The sequence below is a fragment of the Melopsittacus undulatus genome, chromosome 9, assembly GCF_012275295.1.
Source record: "Melopsittacus undulatus isolate bMelUnd1 chromosome 9, bMelUnd1.mat.Z, whole genome shotgun sequence".
In the NCBI taxonomy this organism is placed as follows: Eukaryota; Metazoa; Chordata; class Aves; order Psittaciformes; family Psittaculidae; genus Melopsittacus; species Melopsittacus undulatus.
Genome location: NC_047535.1, coordinates 18,798,029 through 18,819,242, shown reverse-complemented (window position 1 = coordinate 18,819,242; position 21,214 = coordinate 18,798,029). Strand labels below are relative to the sequence as shown.

Genomic DNA, 21,214 nt, shown 5'->3' with positions numbered 1-21,214 from the left:
TCTGTACATACCATTGCCTTATCCATACTTCAAAACCACATAGGCCAATGTTCGTGTGATTACCTGTATAGACTGCATTGATGGTCATCACTTGGACTTGGCATTCCTGGTTAAATACGCTCATAATTTTTCTTCTGTTACTTTCATACAAGATTTTCCAGTAACATTTTTAATGCATTAATTACTCATTAATCTTTAAGGTTCAAAATTTGTATTATGAGTTTGCATACACTTCTTATTATGTAGGTTTGCTTTATTAAAAGGTAAGACAGTGTGGATGAGTTTGCAAGACTTCAAGGGTTATTGATTGGGAAGCTACTCACAGTCAGAAGACTGAGCTAAGATAGAGTGTAATGATGAGATAAAATCCTAGGTTGGGAAAGTGATTACAACTGGGGACCTGATAATCACTGACCTCTGTAGGGATCCTGCAGTTCATCACTAATTTCACTTGCACTTGTCATTTTCCTATATTGCTGCTTCATTGTTCATAGCTGAGTGAGTAATTTGGCTTGGGATGAACAGGAGGAGGGTGCTGCAAGTCCAGCAGCTGCACTTGTTGGCACTGGCTTGTTAAACATCCTCAGTGTAGCCAGCAGCGTGCTTGGCACACATTAACCAATAATACCTAAATTGTTGTGAAGAGAACAGGAGGTCACTTCTTTTAAGCACTTTCTTCAAATTATGTTGCTTCAGATCTCATTTCATTTCTAGGAGTTCTGGTCACAAGTATTGTAAGGAAAAACATATAATAATCTTCTATATATTCACTAACACACAGAGACATACATGTATTGTGTATTGAGTACCTTCAAAATGTTAGAGATAAGATTGTATGTATAAGACAGATATTCAAACTGACAGCCTCTATTAATAAGTAGGCCTATATAGCAGTAGAAGAGGAAGAAATTATTTCTCTGGTGCTGTGGGAAATGTCTAGATATGTAGTAAAACTTTTATGGCTCCATGTGTCAGTTGTGCCTCTGAGAAGGCGGCAGCATGCCAAATCCTGGGAATGGGGCTGGTTTTGTGTTTTGATCGAGTGTAATCTTATTCTCACCATACCGAATGATAATTCATAATTGCTGAATAGGAATTTTTAACAGCAACAAAAATGAAGAATGGGTCTGTATTGGAGGCAGCAAGGATGTTCCTGTATAAACTTTGTGTGCTTCCTTCTATTTTGTGGTATGTTGGAAAGTGATACTGAGTTTTAGAGAAATGTTTACTCTGAATGTTGTTTTTAAATCATGCATATGCACCTGTCAATATGGATTTTACAACTTGTTTGTTATTATATTGGATCTGCATATGAAAAACATTCGAATGTATTCTGTGACTAACAAAGCCATGTACTTTGTTGCTGGATTCTTTGTTACTGGGTGTGGAAGGGGAGAAAGCAATATAAAAAATTATTTGTAACCAAATTTACCAACAGCAATTTAATAACTTAAAAAAACTCAACACAAAACAAAGCCCACAGGAAGTCCTCAAAGATACCAACAACGTTTTGTTACAGACTTGACTTTTGGGTATGCTATCTGTTGTGGCCAGTTAACAGTGTTTTCAATTATGAAATTATGATTAGGAACTCTGAAAACAGGCCTCAAGATTTGCTGAAAGATGAGTCTCTGTACAAGTAGGGCAGACATACTTCATGTCTGACAAATAGAGCAGGTGCCAGCTGTGGTCACTATGGTATTTATACTGGATGATAAACATGGATTCATTAAAAAATTTTGGTGCTTTCCATGTTAGCACCTAAATGAATTCTTAGCAATACATACAAAGATCTTCATTCTGTAAAGGGTTAATTCTGTGGGAATTTAAGTGATTTTTTGCAGTTATGTTCTGTCATGCTCTCATAAACCAAGCATTATCTAGTAGCAGTGGGAAAAGGCTGGTTTACTACTGGCAGGCATTTATAGCACATTCACTGAAGTAGTCCTCAACTGAGTTTATGTAGAGCTGTTTTCAGCTCACTATGACTTTGCATCTTGCTGTTTCAGTTCATTCTGTGTTGAGAGTATTTAGTCTGCACAGCTGTTATACAGATAGATTTATTATGGAAGACAATTCCTTGTGTGGTATTTGAAAGCTATATTAAGTTGTGAGCATATCATATTTAGACAAGTGATAGCAAGAGAAAAAAATTATTTACTAAATGCCTATTAATGTTTGAATTGGTGCAGAATGTGTCCAGATTATAAGTTTATGAATTCAGGAAATACTTGTGGTCAAGAATGCTCAGTGGGATTTTCTTGTTTGGATGCCTTTTAACTCATAGTCCTTGGGCTTTTAAGCCTGTTAAGGAAGTGTTTAGGTCAGTGAAGGTTTTGTTCATGAAAACACATGAAACATACTAAAAAAAAAAAAGAATGTAAATTCATGCCAAGTTCAAGTGAAGAGATTCAGATGCCTTGTGAGCTGATCTGTGCAGATATAAGATTTTTGTATGCAGTCAGTTCTATAATTTCTAAATGTCCATTGCTTTAGTTCAAATCTGGTTAAAAGACAAAACTCTGGGATATTGAGACACTGTGTAAGCAAGGCTTAGATTTTGCTTCTAAAATGACAGCTTCTTTCTGAAATGTGTGAGTTAGGAAGTACATGTTCAGGTGATCGAGAGCTGATAGGACAAGGGGTAATGGGTTGAAAAACAGCAGAGGTTTAGATTGGATATAAGGAAGAAATTCTTTACTGTGAGGGTGGTGAGGTACTGGAATGGGTTGCCCAGGGAGGTTGTGAATGCTCCATCCCTGGCAGTGTTCAAGGCTAGGTTGGATGAAGCCTTGGGTGATATGGTTTAGTGTGAGGTGTCCCTGCCCATGGCAGGGGGGTTGGAACTAGATGATCCTAAGGTCCTTTCCAACCCTAACTATTCTATGATTCTATGATGGTTCACAGTAGGAAGCTATCCTGCACAAGGCTGATGGGAAGCAGTGGGGCTGGGAAAATGGCCCAAGTTGCTTTAATTCTCATGAATATTTTGTGAAAATAGAATCTGATGAGGAAATAAATTTCATTTGGGCATTGCTTTACCTTCCCAGCTGCTATGTCTGCAAACTACCTGACAGTCACGTTCACACAAACCTGTGAAAAGGAAAAAATTCAGTGAGGGTTTTGTCATTTAATAGTGTTTCTGCATAACCCTCTTCCAGTTAATGTCAGATGCTGTAGTGAGTTTCCTCATGTCCCCTTAATGCTGATCATTAGAGTTTCTGAATTTCCAGCTATAATAAAGAAAGGTACTATTGCCATCTGCATGGTGAGCACTTAACTAAGACAAGAGGTGGAGAAGATGTGATTGGACAGAGGTTAGAATATGCTTAACAGCAGATCTTGTGGGGTAAACCTGCAAGACGTTTCAGGGTCAGCTTTGGCTTTCAGTGTCATAAACACTGGTATCCTGGTAAGTTTGGTTTGTGCAGAAATTATGTATGGGACCTACCTGTTTATTAAACCAATGAGGAAGTGTCACCTTCTCGAAGTTGTCATTACCTACTTTTAAGGTACTTGGCTCACTGTGCAGAGTAGTTGCTAAGTATTTTTCTATTTATAAGTAAACACTACTGTGGTGGTTGCTTACAAGGCTTTAAATAGTGACAGTATCATTGTGCCTAGGCAGGAGCAGCTGAAGTGTGTTGAAATGACAACAGGCAATTCCTAGTCAATACTCTTTCACTTTTGGATTGTGTTTATAGTGAAAGGGTCCTGTGGTACAGCTAGACAGCAGCATGCTGGGAAACCTCTTTGATACAGTATCAGTGAAGCTCCAGGGGCTGTTGATGGAGTCCTTCCTCTTCTCTAGTGAGCAGTACAACAGATGTGCTCTAGCAGTGCCCAGGATGGCTCACCTTCTCTCTCCTATGCTTCTGCTTTAAGAATATGAAGACTGACGCTAACACAGTCCTGCAAAAGGGACAGAACAGCCTGGTTCCACTGTACAAGAGAGAACCAGGACAGGACTTGAGTGTGGGCTCAACGTGTGTTTCTGTCATGTGTGCCTGTTGGTTTTTATTGTTCTTTAAAATTGTGTACCTTTAACATTGTGACACTGTTGCAGGTTTGAGAGTCCTATCTAAGTGCTTGCACTGGGAGTGTGTTTGGAAGACTGTCTATGAAAGTCACTGTCTTATACTTGGTCCTAGGGTGCTCCCAAACCCTTCACTGAAAAGCTTATCCATTTGAACGCAGGTTAAATGCTAAATAGCTCCAGATCTGGATAAATATTTACACAGTGCAGCATCAGGTACCCTTGACTTTTCTTGATCATTTCTTAGAACCAAATCTTGCATAGATTGGGCTATTCTACTAAGCTTTTCTCCTAGTAGTAGGAACCTGCCAGACTTGCAAAGTGATAACATTTGAATAACGTGGTTTTATGCATTCTTATCTACCGGTTTCTTGCTTGCTACGCAAACCATAATTTAAATCATAATTTTTCTAGTGTCTGTAATTGACTCTTGTACAAATATTTGTTTCAAAGCCTGCCCTGGAATACTGCATACTTCAGTCAAAGTTGTTTATCATGTGGTACAAGATTCTCATTTTCTGGGAAGAAAATGCTGAGTCTGGTTTAATGTGAACAACGTGATTCATCCTACTTCATATAATTTTGCATACTAGGTATTTTACTTGCTTAGTGCCTGATAGTTGTTAGAGGCAAATTGCTTCAGCAGAAAAATGTTTTTTTCCTCCCTTTGTTACAGCAAAGCTGTTATTTTTCAAGGAAACTATTGTTGACCAGACTACCTGTTATCAAGATGACAACCTTGCAGAGTTGTTGTTCCAAGAGATTGAAACTTCCTTTCTGCTTATACAAGATGCACATTTAAAATGAACTATAAGCATACCTTAGTTTTTTTCTCTTACAAAATGATATTTAGGGATTTTTGGTAGTTACAGAGAAAAATCAGAAAAAGCAAAGGAAGTCCTGTTCTAGAAGTGCATTTGTAACAGCATGGAGCTATTTATCACTGAAATGGGAATGTGCAAGCAAGGCTACTTTTTCTTCTTGAAGGCTGAATGAGACATGCGTTGTTTAGAAAAGGCAATGCCTAGTTGGGTAATATGACAACCATTTTCAAATGAACTGGTATTGTAGTTTATTAATGCTTACCTCTGGGTAAGTCTGACTGGTGTTATAGGGTGTTCCTTAGTTCTGTCTGTGTCATAATTAGGGCAATTACACACATACTTGATGACTGTCTGATTCTTGACATTGTTCAAGAGACTTCTCTTCAGGATTGTTTTAAAAAGAAATGTTGATTGACACTGGAGCCTTACTGGAGAACTTCACATTCAGTTTTAATACACAAACATGCCGGTTTGGTGGCACAACGAGCAATAAATCACGGAGTACTTTTTCTGGACTTGACAAGTATGTTGCTAATGTCTTGTGACCTCAGATCGCAACATCAGAGGGCAGTCACTCTGTACAAGGCACTATATTTAGTATATGCTACCTACAGGCAAATATTGCACATATGGCAGAAGAGTCCAGTCGGTTTTGCCATCTTGATCAGTTTTATTGCTTGAGTTTTATACCTCACTGGAATGTATATGAAATGAAAGGATTTTTAAGGATTTAAGGGGTAAGTGTCGATAGCTGAATGATTCATTCATGGTTTAAGTTTGGTGTGGGTTTTCTTGTTCTGAATTGAAATTTTTGTTCACTTTTCATGTTGTTTTGTTGGTTTTATTTTGCTGCTTATTTGGCAATGTATATTCATTGCCTAAGATGATACCAGCCATGTTATTAGTTTCGTGTAGGAAGGAGAAATGTCTAAAAGTGTCTGTCTTTTCTCATTGTTAGCAAAAATGAAGCTGGACCTTTGCCCTTTTTATTTAAGCATACTAATAGGGATATTTTATAACATCGAAAACTATCAGTAGTTCTTTTTATTGATCAGTTATGTAAGAAATTGAGTTAGGTAAGTATGTCATCTATCATAGTAGTGGTCTTGGCGTGTGTTAAAAACACGTATAAAAGCCTGCTTGTATTCATGCTGTTTAATTTTGGTAAATTTGCTATGATGGTCACAGGTTTTCTGAGTTGCCTGTGTAAGGGCAACTGATGCAGCTATCTAGCAGATTTTTAGAAGAACCTAATCAAATGCCTGTCTTTTACAGGAAAAACCTCCGACAGAGGTCCATTTCCATTGTATGGAAGAGATACGGGGTTACCAGGCTGTCAGGTAAGTATAGTGATGATTGAAAGCAAATGGAATAACCTGAACTAGAATTTAGTTTAAGCTACTTGAATGTGTCAGGCTACCAAACATAATAAACAAGAATGTATTCCACAACCTGCAGAATAGTTTCTGGCCTCTGTGTGTTCAAATTGCCTTGCACTTAAATACATCTGCTTAGGGGAGACACTTTTGCAATGTATGAGTGGAACTGGCTCTGTAGTTCATGAGCATGAATTCAGATGGTTTTAGTAAAAGGGAGATCGTTACTGGTCTGAACATATGGAGCAATGTGCTCCAGGTGTATCACATCTCTCCTACAGATCATTGTGAAATGAGTTTTCTTACCCTTTGCAGTTCCTCTCTCCAAGTCTGCAGACAGAATTGCAGGCCAGTATTGACTGCACATCACAACTGGTCCACGATACTCGTGATAATTTCCACATTTAGTTTGTCAAAAAATTCCAGTAATTGCCAAATATACTTCATAAGTTGAATGTTATTCCTGTGGAGATCATGGGCATTTTTTAAAGAAGACAGTGTTACTAGGCTTTTAATTTTTAGCTACTGGGTTATCCAGTGTAATATTGTTTTATTTTGTAATTTAGATGTGTTTTTTAATTAAAGAAACTTTCGTCTTATGTCTTTAGATTTTCATTTTAAAGTGAAGATTTCTTCCGTGTTATTTTTAATGAGCCACACTAACAGTACTCTGATCGTTGTTTCAAGTCTGTTTGAATTCTTAATGAACATTTGATTGCATTCTGTGTTTGTGGACAAAGATTTAAATAAGTAATACTGTATTTTTAATTATAATCAATTAATTTGTTATGTTTGTTTTCCCAAAGAGGGATCTCTTTTTATTTTACTCTAAACAGACTATTTGCTTTAAATTGATATTTTCAGGAACATCATTCTCCTTGAGGATGAAACTTGACATCTTGGTTTTAAATCTTTTCACTAGTAGTTTGGGAAGTGTGAATGGGCAGCCCCATGTGGCAATGAAGGCCAAGCATTGCTTCCCCTATTAAAAAAGGATCATTCTCAGAGCCTTTACTACTTCTCTGAAACACAGATGTGAGGAACAAAGACCCATTTGTAACTGTATTGGTGAGCTTTCAGTAACATTCTCACAGAAAGCAGGATAACTCTTTAAGTTCAAGTTATAGGCTTCACATTATTGACAGTCTAGATAGTAAAACATTGTATTAATGTTATTATTATTACTGTTCAAATAGCTCTGTGTGTAGTATATTTAAATATCATAACTTAAACTTGACATTAGTTTAGTAGCAAATTAATTTCCACATTTCTCTTTCATTAAGTTAATGTTCTGCATTGGAAAATGAGTTTTTGCTAACTTTGCATAAAATTCTGTTTTGCTTTGCAGTAATGAGTGTAATTTCTGTTGTTTGGCTTCTCACTGAGGAGAATTCTTCTAATTGTTTCTATCTAGTACCATTTAATATTAATCTTTTACATGTAGCTCTCTAAAAGCCAAAATCTTATACATATTTGTTTCTATTAACATCACTTCTAATTCCATTTATTCCTTTGATATGCTTCCTGCTTATTTCTCACCCACAGTTTCTAATACATTGTCAGTATATGAGAAAATGTTATTTAGGTAAATCTGTTTTGTTTTTTATAGCCCAGGGTAATAGAAAATGGTCATAGAATTAACTTGCAATTAAATTTTAATACAGTTTAAATTTATTTGATAAGTTACAGTTTGTACCTTAATTTGACAGTATCAGTTAAATCTGACAGAGCTTGAAAACATTTGCTAACTTGAAATGTGGTGGGGTTTCTGAATTTTTTTTGTTGTTTTTTTTTTTTAAACTTATTTTTCATAAATCCATAGCAATGCCTGAAATACAGCTCAATGTAGCTACAATGCTTGAAAGCTATCTTAGAGAAAAAGGTAGAAAGCGATCCTGAGAGATCATTTTGACAATCCAAATGAAGAATCAGCTGCATTGTCCCTCATGGATGCTCAAATAGTCAGGTCTTAAAAACCTCTAGAGATGGAGACTGCATGGCCACACTGGGTTTTGTTTTCCTTAAACATACTTACTCCTGAAAAGTTTCCCTGATGCCTTATCTAAATATCATTGTAATTAAGGCATCTAACTCTTGTCTTACAGGCAGTAGATGTGGAGAAGGATCTGTGCTCTTTTAAGTCAGTAGGGGCTGGAAATCCCCTAAGATGATATGCAGGCTTTAAAAAAGATAAAAATTAACTCTGTTTAAGTCTTACATTGATGTGTATAATGAGGTATATATTTAGTAGCAGGTACATATCAGGGTCTATCTCAGATTGAAGTATTGGTAAAAAAACTTGTAGGTTCACAACTAGAGAATTCCAGTGTTTCAGACTAGGTAAAGTACATCATCTAAGGCCTTACCATTATGGCAAAAAAAAAATAAAATCTGGATCTTTCTGACAATACTGTTGTTTTTTTCTGCCATATGGTATTTATCCTTTTTCATTTAAAAAAAAAATCCACTGTTTGATAGCTGTCTGATTGGTCATGGTCTAAAATTTTCCAATGCCTTCTTGTGGTAGTGCTGGCCAGCTTGTCATTCCTCAGCCTGTATTTTTCAGTTTACAGGTTCCATATGCAAAAATGTATTTACTTTCTAACATATTGCTTCTACCTTCTCTAAATTAGTCAATGCAACTTTGAATTCCAGGCTTGCACTGCATTTGTAGATCCTTCTGGGTTGCTTTGTGAATTTAGTAAATGTGGTCTTCGTTTTTCATCCAAATCACTAATTAAGAGGTGGAATGATGCCCAAAACAGATGCCTGCAAATTCTCAGTTAATACATTCACCCAGTGTTGATCATGAACTCTTAGCTACTGGTTTTTAAATAGCTATGCTCTGTATTCAGCAGTAGTTTTAGTTGTCCTTGGTTCCTTAGTTCACCTGTGAAATGTGAAAGTAGTAAAAGCCTTATTAAAACACCTATTATGCTGTCGAGAAGGAAGTAAATAGGCTTTAGAGAGTTTACTCCAGCTGAATCTATACAAATTCTTTGTTACCTTCTGGCATTTTCAGTCTAATTTTTTTCTGTTATATTCTTCCAAATGAAATTTTAATTGTTGAGGATTTGCAAGCCACTTTGTTTGTTCCTACCTGTGAAACAAACCAACTAATCACAGCCTTTCTTAGTCTCTGCACTCTCTCAGAACCATGAGTTTTCAAAGACAGTGGCTAAGGTTTCTGAAATTGCAACAACAGCAAGAGCCAGTCTTCTGAGTATCTTATAGAGGGTGCAGCTGAATTGAAAATACGTAACTTCTGCAAGTACTCTCTAACCTGTTCTTCTCTTACCAAAGTTCTTTTCATATGTCACTGGTGTAAATGGTGTTAATAACCTGGTGTGGATGTGTGATGAGACTTCAGAAACTGAATGCATGACTCCCATTTCCAGTATCATCAAAAGGGCACCCAGCTGTCACTGCACATTGCTTTGACAGGTCTGAGCTTGAAGAAAGCCAGGAATCTGCACTATTTTCAAAGTGAAATTGAGATAAATGTGCAGTACATGTGTAGCTGTTAGACTAATTCTTATAATTGTTTCTGTGGGTCGTCACAGAAGCTAACTTTATCCCCATGAGCCTGTAAGTGCCCTGGCTAATTGGTGGAGAGGGGCGGGGGGATGGTCCTTTGGCCTAACAGTGCCTGTTCTCATCTGTCTGACAAAGTCTGTCTCTCCCCACTAGCATCACTAGGCTGAAAATAGTAAATTATTTGTGACTGTCCCCTTAATGTTCCGTTTTAATTCTGAGCAATCATGCATGAAAAATAGACATTACGGATTTTTTGACATGTTGAGATAACACATTTACCCTCCCTTCATATAATAATTTCAGGTCCACATACTATCCCATGTGCAAGAAAGGAGATAAAAATCAAGTACTAAATGTAGTGGATGTTAAGCAAGAACTAAAAAGACATTAATCAGGTTTTGTTTAGTGTAACCTTTTTATAAAGAGACAGTAATTTATTTTTCTTTTGAATCTGTACAGTATGCAATGATGGGATGCTTAAATGGTATATAAGCACTTAGAAAAAAGCTTAATTGATCTGTAGATGAATGCTGGAAGGAGCTATGGATTATATTTACTAAATACACTTCATTTAGTCTATGTAAAATTGCATATAAAATATTGCATAAAATATACTACTGTATAGTACATGATCTGTACATATGCTACTATATATTTCATGCAGTATGAAATATACAGTACTACATAGAGTGTGTATGAAGAATTGATAGGATACTGTGTGTACTCCACATATTTTATTTAGTAGTGCACTTGGATTTTAACTCACTGCTGCTACTATTACTCTAGAAGTTTTGTGCGTATTGGTAATAAATAAGGCTGCTTCAGAATCTATAGTTTTAGATGAAGAAGAAAAATCCAGTAGGAAGAGCAGCCCCATCAATGTTTCCAATAAATACTGCTCCACTATTTTCCCTTCAATAGCCATCAACTCTGCTATTGCTGTGAAGCTAATGTGAGATGACTCATTTAGCAGCAGATTATTGCATCACTGCAACACAATGCAAGGCACATCAGGCATTATTAAATGAGCCTGAATTGTGCAGTATGACAGTAACATTTTATGCACATTAGCACCATACTTAGAGCTCCTTATGGGAATATACTTGAAGTAAGCATATTGAGATATGATTTCAGACAACTTTTCAGGATTTACCAGTTTCTTCTTTATCAGGAAAGAAAAAGTATGCTTCACCGGAATTAAGATAAATGTGGCATTTGTACATCTTCAGAGCATGTTTTGTGTTTCATTACTTTCAGTGTATGCTGTAACTTAGATAGGTACCTTGGAGAAGAAATTAGCTGACTTCACACTGATTGCTAAAATATGTTGGAACAAACTCATCAGTCTTCCACCTTTGCTGTGATTCAGCTTGGAAACATTCTCATCTGGAGGTCAGTCAGAGAAAGCTAGATTTGTATATGCCTGACTTGTGCTGAAATATATTACAGATTTTAATACTGTGTAGTTATTAAACAACTGGAACTCATATTGCTGGCTTTTGAGCAAAAATTTGCGACTTTTGTTGACTAAAGAACAACTTTCTTCACAATTTAATGTGGAATTTGAAAGGTTTGCATCTTGTTTGCAAATTTAGCAATCTATTAAAGTATAAATTTGCAAGCATGAAAAACCGTGTCTATTAGCTCTTACATACTCTGCAGACTAAAAAGCTTGTTTTATTTTTGTGCAAAAGAATTCTAAGATGCTCTTTAACAAACATACTATTGGAACTCTGAAATAAACGCCAAAAATGCCTTTAGCACCAATTTCTTGGGCAATTTAACAGATGATCACTTTGGCAAAAGAAATGTTTGCAAGTGTATGTTGCTTTGCCTTTGCATAGTCAGTAATTTTCCTCTTTCAAATTTAAAAAGACTTTAAAACAGTTTGAGCAGAATGCAAATCTAAAGAACAATCCTGCCTTGCTGGAGAAAATGGTATCTCTGAGCACGCTCTCTATATCAGCTCCCTCACAGGTTAGACAAGTGTGATAAGAGTAGAACTCCAGAAATTTGAGTTGTCTAGAGAGAATGTAAAGGCTTTTTTTTGTTTTGGTTTTTTTTTTGCATTTTTTTGTGTACTGGTGAGGTGGTGAGGGATAATGCAAGCAAGAGTGAACAAAAGTATCCGTCCTGGGATGCAGACACCAGCACGCTGCATAGACAAAAAAAATAATAAAATAGCACTGTCTTAAATGTATTTTGAAAACATTCATCAACCGTATAGTTGTAAGGTGTGTGCATAGTATTATGGGGAAGATAACTGATTTAAGTTTTTTAGTAAAGCATGAGGTGACAAACAGCTGGAAGAACAAGAATGCAGACAAAATGTGAATGTTAGGAGGTAAGAGTGTATAAAAAGGTATGTGGGAAACAGAAAGGAGTTTTACTGACAAAAATAGAAAAGCAAAGAACAGTATGAAAAATGTAATCTGGAATATGTGTTTTGTAAGAACAAAAAACTCTGCGAGAGTGAGAGAAGAGTGATTGTGAACAGTCTTTTAGTGGTGTCTGACAGCTGAGATGTTACCTGAAATGGGCAAGTCAGAAAATAGGTATTTTTAGTGCATGGCATTTTAAAATAAGGTTAGTTTTTAAAACTTCTGAACAAGTCTTTCTTGATCTGCAGGTATGGCCCCCTGAAAGCAGCATGGTGGTGTGGCATGTCTCTGCAGTCCCCCTAGGATGCTTTGCTGAGTTTTTAACTATTCATTACTTTAATGCAAGGGCCATTGTACTAGACCACTACTAACATGCTTTGGTGTAGCATTATATTTCAAAGAATAGTGAGCATTAGATATGTTGCTGGAAGATGAAAGAAGTGGCAGACAGCTGTGAAGAGCAGATACATCATTTCTTGTAGGGCCAGTAGTTTCTTCTCGGGTAACCTGATGTATGCTGAAGTCTGCATAGGCCAGCCCTCTTGCACACATTTGGTGTTCTGCAGTCTTCGTTTCTTCCTGTAGGAATTCAGTTCATATCCTGAAACTTTTATTACTTGTCTCTAAGACTTCTATCCCTGCTTGGCTTCCTCGAGAAAAATAATTAGACAGTTACTCTGTATTGAGGATGTGCCATCTGCTCCGATGATACTGCAGTGTTACTGAAAAGATTTTTAAGAGGGGGGCAATTAATGAAAGAGTTTAAATTGATAGAAAAATATAAATAGCTTGTCTTGGGAATAATTGGATGGAAAGAGGCAAATTCAGACCACACCTAGGTGGCAGACAGTAGAGGAAGCAATATTGTGGCAAAAGGGATGCTAGAGTGGGGATAAAACCCAACCGACCAAATACCAAAACAAACCAAGCAAACGCAAACCAAACAAAAAACCCAAAACAAGCAAAAAAACCCCACCACCACTAAAACAAGCAACTGCAACACCCTTCATATGTTCCCCATATTAAGGAAAAGCTCTGCACACTTTAAATGTGCTAATTATAAAAAAGCATAGGTGCTATTCATGGCAACAATTTTGTAGTTAAAAAAAGATCTAGATGATGCTTTAGATGGGTCTTTCCAGTGAGGCAGAAAAATATGTGATATTCTGAACATTTCTTACCTGTGGGGCCTTTAGAGAAGAGTACAGTCAGTGGCACCAGTTGCTTTTCTTACTTCCTCACAGAGTTTTAGAAGCAGTATGGAGAACATCCATGGTAACAGAAAAAAAAAATAGGGCTTGTACATGTGTGTGGGTTTTAATACCAGTATAACTTTAAAGCTGACAAACTGATTTTATTTTGTAAACGTTCTCTGTTTAATCTCCTCTTCTTTGACATCTTTGATATCAGGTGTCTCCCTAAAGCAGATTTTTACAGCTGAGCTATCAATCTCTAAGAAATGTGTCTTCTGAAGGAAAGGCTGTGACACAATGTTAACTGAAGCAGTGACTCTGGATTCTGCCAGCTGATACCATCTTAGGATGGAATAGGGAGAGGGATATATAGTTTAAGGGCAGATGGAATATCCACACTTGAGTTTATTTTGCTTCATTTTACTCCTCCAGTAAAATCAAGCAATATTAACTTTCTCTTGATTAGGACTTATTAGAAGTGAATTACTTATTGTGCTACTGGGAGAATAATCTCCTGTCTCTCAGCAAATAAGAAATCTGCAGAACCTTTTTAGAAAGTAAAACAGAACTGGGGACAGGCGAGATGTCTTCTTCCAGAGCTGGAGGTGACCACCTGAAGTTAATCAGGGAAGACATCCCCCCGGAATGGAGTGGGTAGCAGGTGTTAGGAATTAGTTATACTTGGGGAGGGATGCTATTTATAAAAGGGAGCAGTTCTGCGAGGAATCATTCTGGATGTCTTAAGCAAACAAACTGTTACTTGTCTTTGCCCTTCACTTTCTCACACTATTTAGGGTTGGCAAATTTTCTTGCCTCCTTTTAATGTTTGATTGTGTTTAAGGTAATGAATATCCTGTAAATCAATATATATATATAGTATCTTGCATATTCCTGCATAAAGAAGGAAAAAGCATGTTATAACATGGAGTGCAGATACAATTTGTTCAGCCAGTTACTGTTTGTCTCCAGCTAATCTTACTGCCTCAGAGTTGGGTGCTTCCCAATTAAAAATTTATAGTACTATTTCAGGATGGAGAAAAGATTAGCTCAGTTATCCCAGCCAAACCTGCCAGTCTGAATGAGCTGGATTGCCCTTTGGATTTTCTTGACATATATTCTTTTTGTCTGTGACTACTCTAATATGTTGAGTTCCCATTTACCTTCCACTCTTCACAGAGGGATAAAATCCCTTCCCAAACTTTGCATCTGCAGAGATGACTGCTCTTGAGACGAGTACAAGGCCTTGAGCAGAATTGGGAAAGGGGAAGTAAGTGTTGTAAGCAACCTATTGCTTACTATTTGCTGTCTAGCATGGGCTAGGAGAGACTGCAGCTTGAGTGAATAGTCAGTGGTTGGAAAGAAGCGCAAGACAGATTTGCCATTTTGATTCGTTTTCCATGGAACTAAATCATCCAACTTGCATCAGTTTCAATTGTGTTGTGGCATGCTTTTCAAGATGATAGTGCTCCTGATAGCACAGATTTCTAAAGAGTAGGGAGAGAAGGGTGACATTTTTTAAGGCAAGGAGATTGTACCCCAAGATACTCACTGGGCTTGTCTATTTATTAGCACCCTAGTACTGGGCATAGCTTTCGCTTGATCATATATGGAAACATATGGGCCCTCCATGTTAAGTCCTAACAATTATCTGGTTGCTATGTTAATGTTAGTTTTTGAACCCTCATTATGTTACACGTTTTCTGACTTCATGCTTAGAGTGAGTGAGGTTTTTCTGTTGTGTGGGAGAGGAGGGGCACAGCTTCCATACTGTGTACATGAAGCATTCGACTAATGGTCTGAAATCTTTTGAAATCAATTTGCTGATGATGCGGAGGGAGAAACAGATGTAAGGGTAGTTTGGGCTTTATGATGCCCTTTATCGTCTGGCTTCTGTAAATAAGAAAAAAAAATCTTCTAATGTTGACTTCTCATGCTCATATCTGGTAATCAGAGAGAAACACAGGAAGGCTGGTGCAGAAAAATTAAAAAGTAAATGAGTAACCCCTCAGCTGCTTCTCTTCTGACATTTTGCAGTTCTCCACAAACCTTCTGCTTTTGTATAATCACAGTGAGGAAGCTGTTCAAATTACTGTTTTCATAATGCAGCAAAAAGATTCAAAGGCAACGGGAGGGGAGCCTGACCTGTAATCACAATGCTTAGTAATGCCTTCCTAGAATTCAGTCAGCAACGCAAAAATACCTTGCCCGGGGGGATGAGTGAAGACAAGCTGAGCCAGCATAACCTCGGGGATTGGACACCAACATCAGCAGGGTGCCTCTTTGAGAAGCGTAAAACAGAATTTGTACTCCTGCCAATATGCGGTAGTAGAACAGGGAGGCCATTACTGCAAAAGAGAAGGAAGGGCCTCAGTCAAATATCTGTATTAATCGGGTGCTTTAAAGCCATCTAGATACAGAAGGAATACAAAATGTTTTCTTGCTTTCATGTTTAGTCTTTACTCCGCTCACTGCTAAAAAAAATCTTATGGAATTCTGAGTAAGCTTCTTCCTTCTGTCCTCTGTCCCTGTGCTTAGTTTCAGTATATTTACACATAAGCAGAATTTTCCTAGCACCAGATTCTGCTTAGGTAAACACATTAAATAAGCACTTCATGGTGATCTGGGAAAGCTTTGGTGTAAAAAGAGAATATATTGATACCTTGATATTTTTGAGTGTTAGCATTAATTGGGAAGACAGTAAAACTAAACGTCTGTTATTTTGTTTATGATGTTGCATCACTTCAGTATTTAGTACCCTAGGTAGCAGGTTTTTACTCCAGTGAGCTAGATTAGCCTGATTACACTGGCAGGATGCAGTTGATGGATGACTGTCATTATCTTCTCAAACCTGCATGATACTTTAGGTATAGGAGATGATAATTAAATTTTCAAGAGACTACATTGAGATTATAAGATCTGAGTATTTTTTTCAGATGAGGAATATGTTTGCAATTATCAGCATGTTGTTAGAGGATCCTCTCCTGAGATGTTTTATTAGTAACTGCTGATTTCCTTTAAATTGATCAAGAAAAAATGCTCAAGTTATCATATAACACTTTAGATGTTGTTGTTTTTTAATTCTGATATTTTCCTCTTCCTGAAACAGACCAAAAATGTATCTGATCAGATCTATTGGTAATGGCTCGAAGATGTACAGGTTAGCACAATATATTTAATGAAACCTTGTTTGAGACAAAACACTAGAGAGGATCATAATTAATGCCTCATTTTCTGCCAGTTGCTATTGATTACTCATTCAGGGTCCCTTTGTTCTCAAAATGGTAACACTGTATTTCACATTACTATTTGATGATATTCTCAGGATGAGATTCTTTAACAACATGCTGATAATTGCAAACATATCTCTAGAATTTAAATTTAAAATGAATTTACATCATATGTCAGTGTTTTTCCAAATTCAGCTCCTATTTTGGAGTGCATATTCATCAGAGTTTCCAAAGACTGGAGACTTGAGTAAAGTGAAATTCAACACTTTGTATCTTAGTTATATTTTTGGCTTAAACTGCATGATGTGAAGCTGAGGTGAATGGTCTTTTTTTCAGCTCAAACCTCTGTACTTTGTTAAGTATCTCACAGAGCAATTATTTGTTAACGTTTGATTTTGTGATAGGTTTTCCTATGGAATCACAGTAACCACACACAACTTGGAGGATTTTGCAAGTTTAGCAGAGTTTGACTTCTCAGTTTTGTTACATTCTTCAATTATATTAGATGACATGAGCTAGATTGTTACATTAATCTAGCTCATGCAAATTGTCAGGTTTATCTGTAAAGCAGGATGTGAAATAAAGATGAATTATATGCATGCTTTATGTCATCCAAATGGCTCACTTGAATAAAAGGACATGTATGTGAAACTTCTGCTCTTCTCAGTGCAGCGGCTCAAGTTTACTGTGAGGCAAGGAATGCACTTAGTCTGCTCTGTAACATTCTGAGAAATAGAGAAATGTGAAGTGAGTTAGTCTACAACTGTGATGGAATAATGGAGGGATTTGATTGAAGTGTTGTGTTACTTTGCTGTTACAAAATCATGGATTCCAGTTTTTAACTAGACACCTCAGTACTCTTTTTTTGTTTGTTTGTTTTTTTAAACTTTGAACAGTTTTCCTGCTTTGGGAAATGGGGACAGCCTGGCTGCTCGGCCTCACAGCATAAACTCTCTGAAAAGAAAGCTATTGCAAAAAAAACTAGGAAAAAATAAAATCTGAGTAGTTTATTGGAGGGGAGGGACAAGGTCTAAGTTTGCAGTCACTAAGGTGCAGCCCTCATTTCTCTGCCAAAGCAGCCTGCCTTATTATGCCAGCACAATGGGCCTGTCATAATCAGTTGCATATAATGGGCAGTGCTTTTATTCTCAACCATATTATTCTTTTGATAGAAAATAATGAATAATGTAAAGGCACATGGTTGTATTTGGATGAAAATATTGCATAGGTTGGCTATGAACGTGAACGAGATTTAAACCAAGAAGCACATGGCTAACTGCCCCTAACAAATACATTGTTTTGAAAAGGTAAAAGCTTATATATGGTAGTGCAGTGTATGGAGTGTGTTAGTTAAAAAATGTTTGTGTATTTTACGGGATAGCTTGTTTTTCCTATCTGCATACAGCCTTAGTGCTGGGGAGCTGCAAGGAATATTACATAAGGACATCTGCAGGCCTTTACATGTTCATATTTCTTTTTTTATATCAAAGTAACCAAAAAAGAATCAAAGAAGTGTTTACCAACATATTAGAATCCTGCTGGCTGGTGTCCTAGAAGTTCACTCAAGGCAGATCAGTATTTTGGCATCAAGTCATACCTTTGGGATTCTAAAGATTCATAGAGTTGGGCTGGGGAAAAGACAACATCCAAAGCAGTCAAACACTTCTTTTTTTTTTTAATGCTCAAATTCCTTGAAATAATCAATTTAAAAAACATCTTAAAATATGTCGAGTAAGGAGCTTTTTTTTTTTATCTCAGGCATACATACCATTTTGGTATAAGCATATGGTTGATTAGCTTGTTAGTTTGAATGGAAGCTAACTTTACGTGCATGTTAAGTGCAGCTGCAGTACAATGTCACTTGTTTTCTGCAACAAAGGTGCATAAATACACGCACCCTGTATGTAGATGTGATTCTTTTTTCCCTGCACCTCACCCTTGCAATGTTTGAACAGATGACTCCCCTGCGTTTTATTTTTATGAGAATGCGTCTTAGGAAAAGGACACCTATAAAGCATTTGTCTAGATAGTGGCCCTTGTAAAAGCCTTTATTTTTTGGGTTGGGTTGTGCCATTTCCTCTGAGGCTGTCAAAACTGGGTTTTGGTTTTGCTGAAAGGGATAGATTTGAGAAGTAAAGCAGTCATGTTTACCTCTTTCTCTCTTCTCTCTGGAATCAGGCTTGATGTGTTCTTCAGTCATGGTAATAAAAGCCTTTTTTATTTTGTTTCCCTTTTTTTAAATATTGGTTATTGAACACACATTGTTTAGGGAAAATACTGCTTTAGATAAATTCTTGTTTATCTCGAGGCTGAAAATACCCTTTATAGAATCCAAAGAGGCATATTTTAAGGGTTATGCCTTTTTATTTATAATGGTAATGCACACAGGACTCGGCAGTGTTCAGGAGAATAACCAGTCATTGATTATTCTTTAGTAATTGGATCCGTGCTTGGCAGATGAGGTTCTGGGTGAGCATGAACATTCTCTGTGGAGAATGCTGCAAACTATGTATGTAAGTGATCTGCCTCTGTGCAGGGACCTCAGGCACTTAGTCAGGAGAAGCTTGGTGCTGATAATACAAAGCTTTTTTGCTATCCTCAGTGGTATTTTTGTATTCCTTTCTTTATCAGATGCCCTTAGGAAAGGATCAGTCCTAATCAATATTGCTTCTCAATTGGTTCAAACAGGCAGAAAAATCAATGAGCTGAACTAATGACATCTATTTGTATTTTCTTTTGGAAGACTGAGGAACAATTATAAAATTTTACACAGATGCTGCATTTGATGGTGGGATGGTGGAAGAGGATTGTGGGTTTGGTGTGTTCCCCTCCACTTCTTTTTTGATAGATATAAAGAATTCTTGCCCAAACACAGTATGGATCAGAAATCTTCTTTAGAGTGTGTAACATAGCTTGAGATTTCCTGTGTATGTGTTATATTACTTACACACTAACTTCATGTTGTTGTAGCCATGCTGCTTTGAAATTCAGGATCTGATAAAAATGTCAACAACTGCAGTGCTTAGAACAAAAGCAAGAGTGGCAAATGTCAGGAGGTAAAGGTTGAAGGTTAAGTCTGGAAAAGGTATAGACACATGCCTTTTGGAGTGGCTTGGCAGAAGTGAGTTTGAGTTATTCTAGACCTTTTTTTTTTTTCTGTCGTCTCCTTCCCCTCCTTTCCTCCCTACCACCCAGTGAATAGAGGAGTGAGAGTTCCTAGCTCCTCCGTTCTTTTTTTGGAGGTGTCTGTATGGATCCCATTGCATTTCCAGAATCCCTGCCAATGATCAGGAGATGCTGGCAGAAGCAGGGAGATTTGTCTTTAATGTGAATGGGACATAGTTCCTAATTGTGTTTGACAGCTGCTCTGAGCAAGCAGGGCTGAACTAGATGACCTCCAGAGGTCCCTGCCAGCCTCAGTGGTTCTGGAATGCTGTGAGTGGGACCTTGCTTCAGCTACTTGAAATGACAACTATTGCAGTACTTCCTCCCCTTCCCCATGGGCTATGTAAAGTAGTTTTGCTTCAGACCTAGGTATTCTTGGTCTGAAGGTCAAGTCTTGGGCTAAGTGCTGAACTGGTTTCATTTCTTCCTTTGTGAAGTGTTTTGGAGGAGCAATGCCTTTGCTTTTCACAGAATGTTGCCCAGGTTTCCTGCACAGTGTTCACCACTAAAACACTAATAATTGTTTAGAATAGTATCTTTGCTAAATTCAGACTCTTACACTCTTACTGTGTAAGCCAGATATTCTGATAATCATGTTTTCTGCAAAACAATAAACTCTTAACTGTTTGTCAGAGACAAAAATAGCAAATCTTGAAACAGTCTGCAAGCAGATTCCACCTCCACACACCCCGTATTTTCTGTGTGTACTTCGTGTAAAGATTCCTTCATTCCTTATAAGGGTATTTCATTTCAGTACAAGTTTTATGTTAACAATTCTGATTTAAAGACTATTTTATTATAAGAATAAGAATGAGGAAATGGAGTTGAGGGGAAACTGTATGCCCTTATCAGTTTTAGTCATTGTTAACTTTGTTCTTCAAACTGTGAGATAGATTTGTAAGAAATAGTTAACGCTTCTGAGCCCTCCTTTAGTTTGTAATGGGGTGACTCACATCCCAGTCTTTTCAATTAAAATACAAGATTTTCATGCTCAAATTAGTCATCAGAGAAATACAAGATAGAAATTTCAGTAGTGGTATGATGCAAAGCCACTTATCTGGAAAATTGCACTTGAGGTTATTGCTTATTTTTTTATGTGGTCTGTAATTTTATATGAACTCAGGATTTTCTGCTAATCCCAGTGCATTCCAAATGAGAAGGAATTTAGTACCTTGCTGAAAGCCATATGAGTTAGCCTCACCTTTCACAAGTCATCACACTACAAGAATTGGCTTGAATGATACAATATGACTCAAAAAGTACATTTGTTTATGAATGAGGGTGTGCAGGCCTTAGAAGGAGAGGTGAGGAGAGCCAAGAGCAATGTCCTCTGCATCTATTCCAGTGGGCTGCTGTACCCCTAGAAGGCACCAGTGCTAAAGCAGTTCCTGCAGTGAGCTTGAGACCTGCAGGGGCACATGGACTTTGTCATTGAGAGTTGCTTGAGGGGAGGAGGAAACTTGGATTGGGAGTGG

General features: G+C 37.2%; 1 protein-coding gene across 6 annotated transcripts in view; it reads left to right on the top strand.

Moving 5' to 3' along the window:
• TCF12 (transcription factor 12) overlaps nucleotides 1–21,214 on the top strand; it is a 166,402-nt gene that overhangs the window by 89,547 nt on the left and 55,641 nt on the right. For all 6 annotated transcript variants that reach the window (XM_034066284.1, XM_034066288.1, XM_034066283.1 and 3 more), the window contains exon 7: nucleotides 6,136–6,200. In XM_034066284.1, the coding sequence (XP_033922175.1) occupies nucleotides 6,136–6,200 (65 nt within the window). The remainder of the gene's footprint in view (nucleotides 1–6,135; nucleotides 6,201–21,214) is intronic.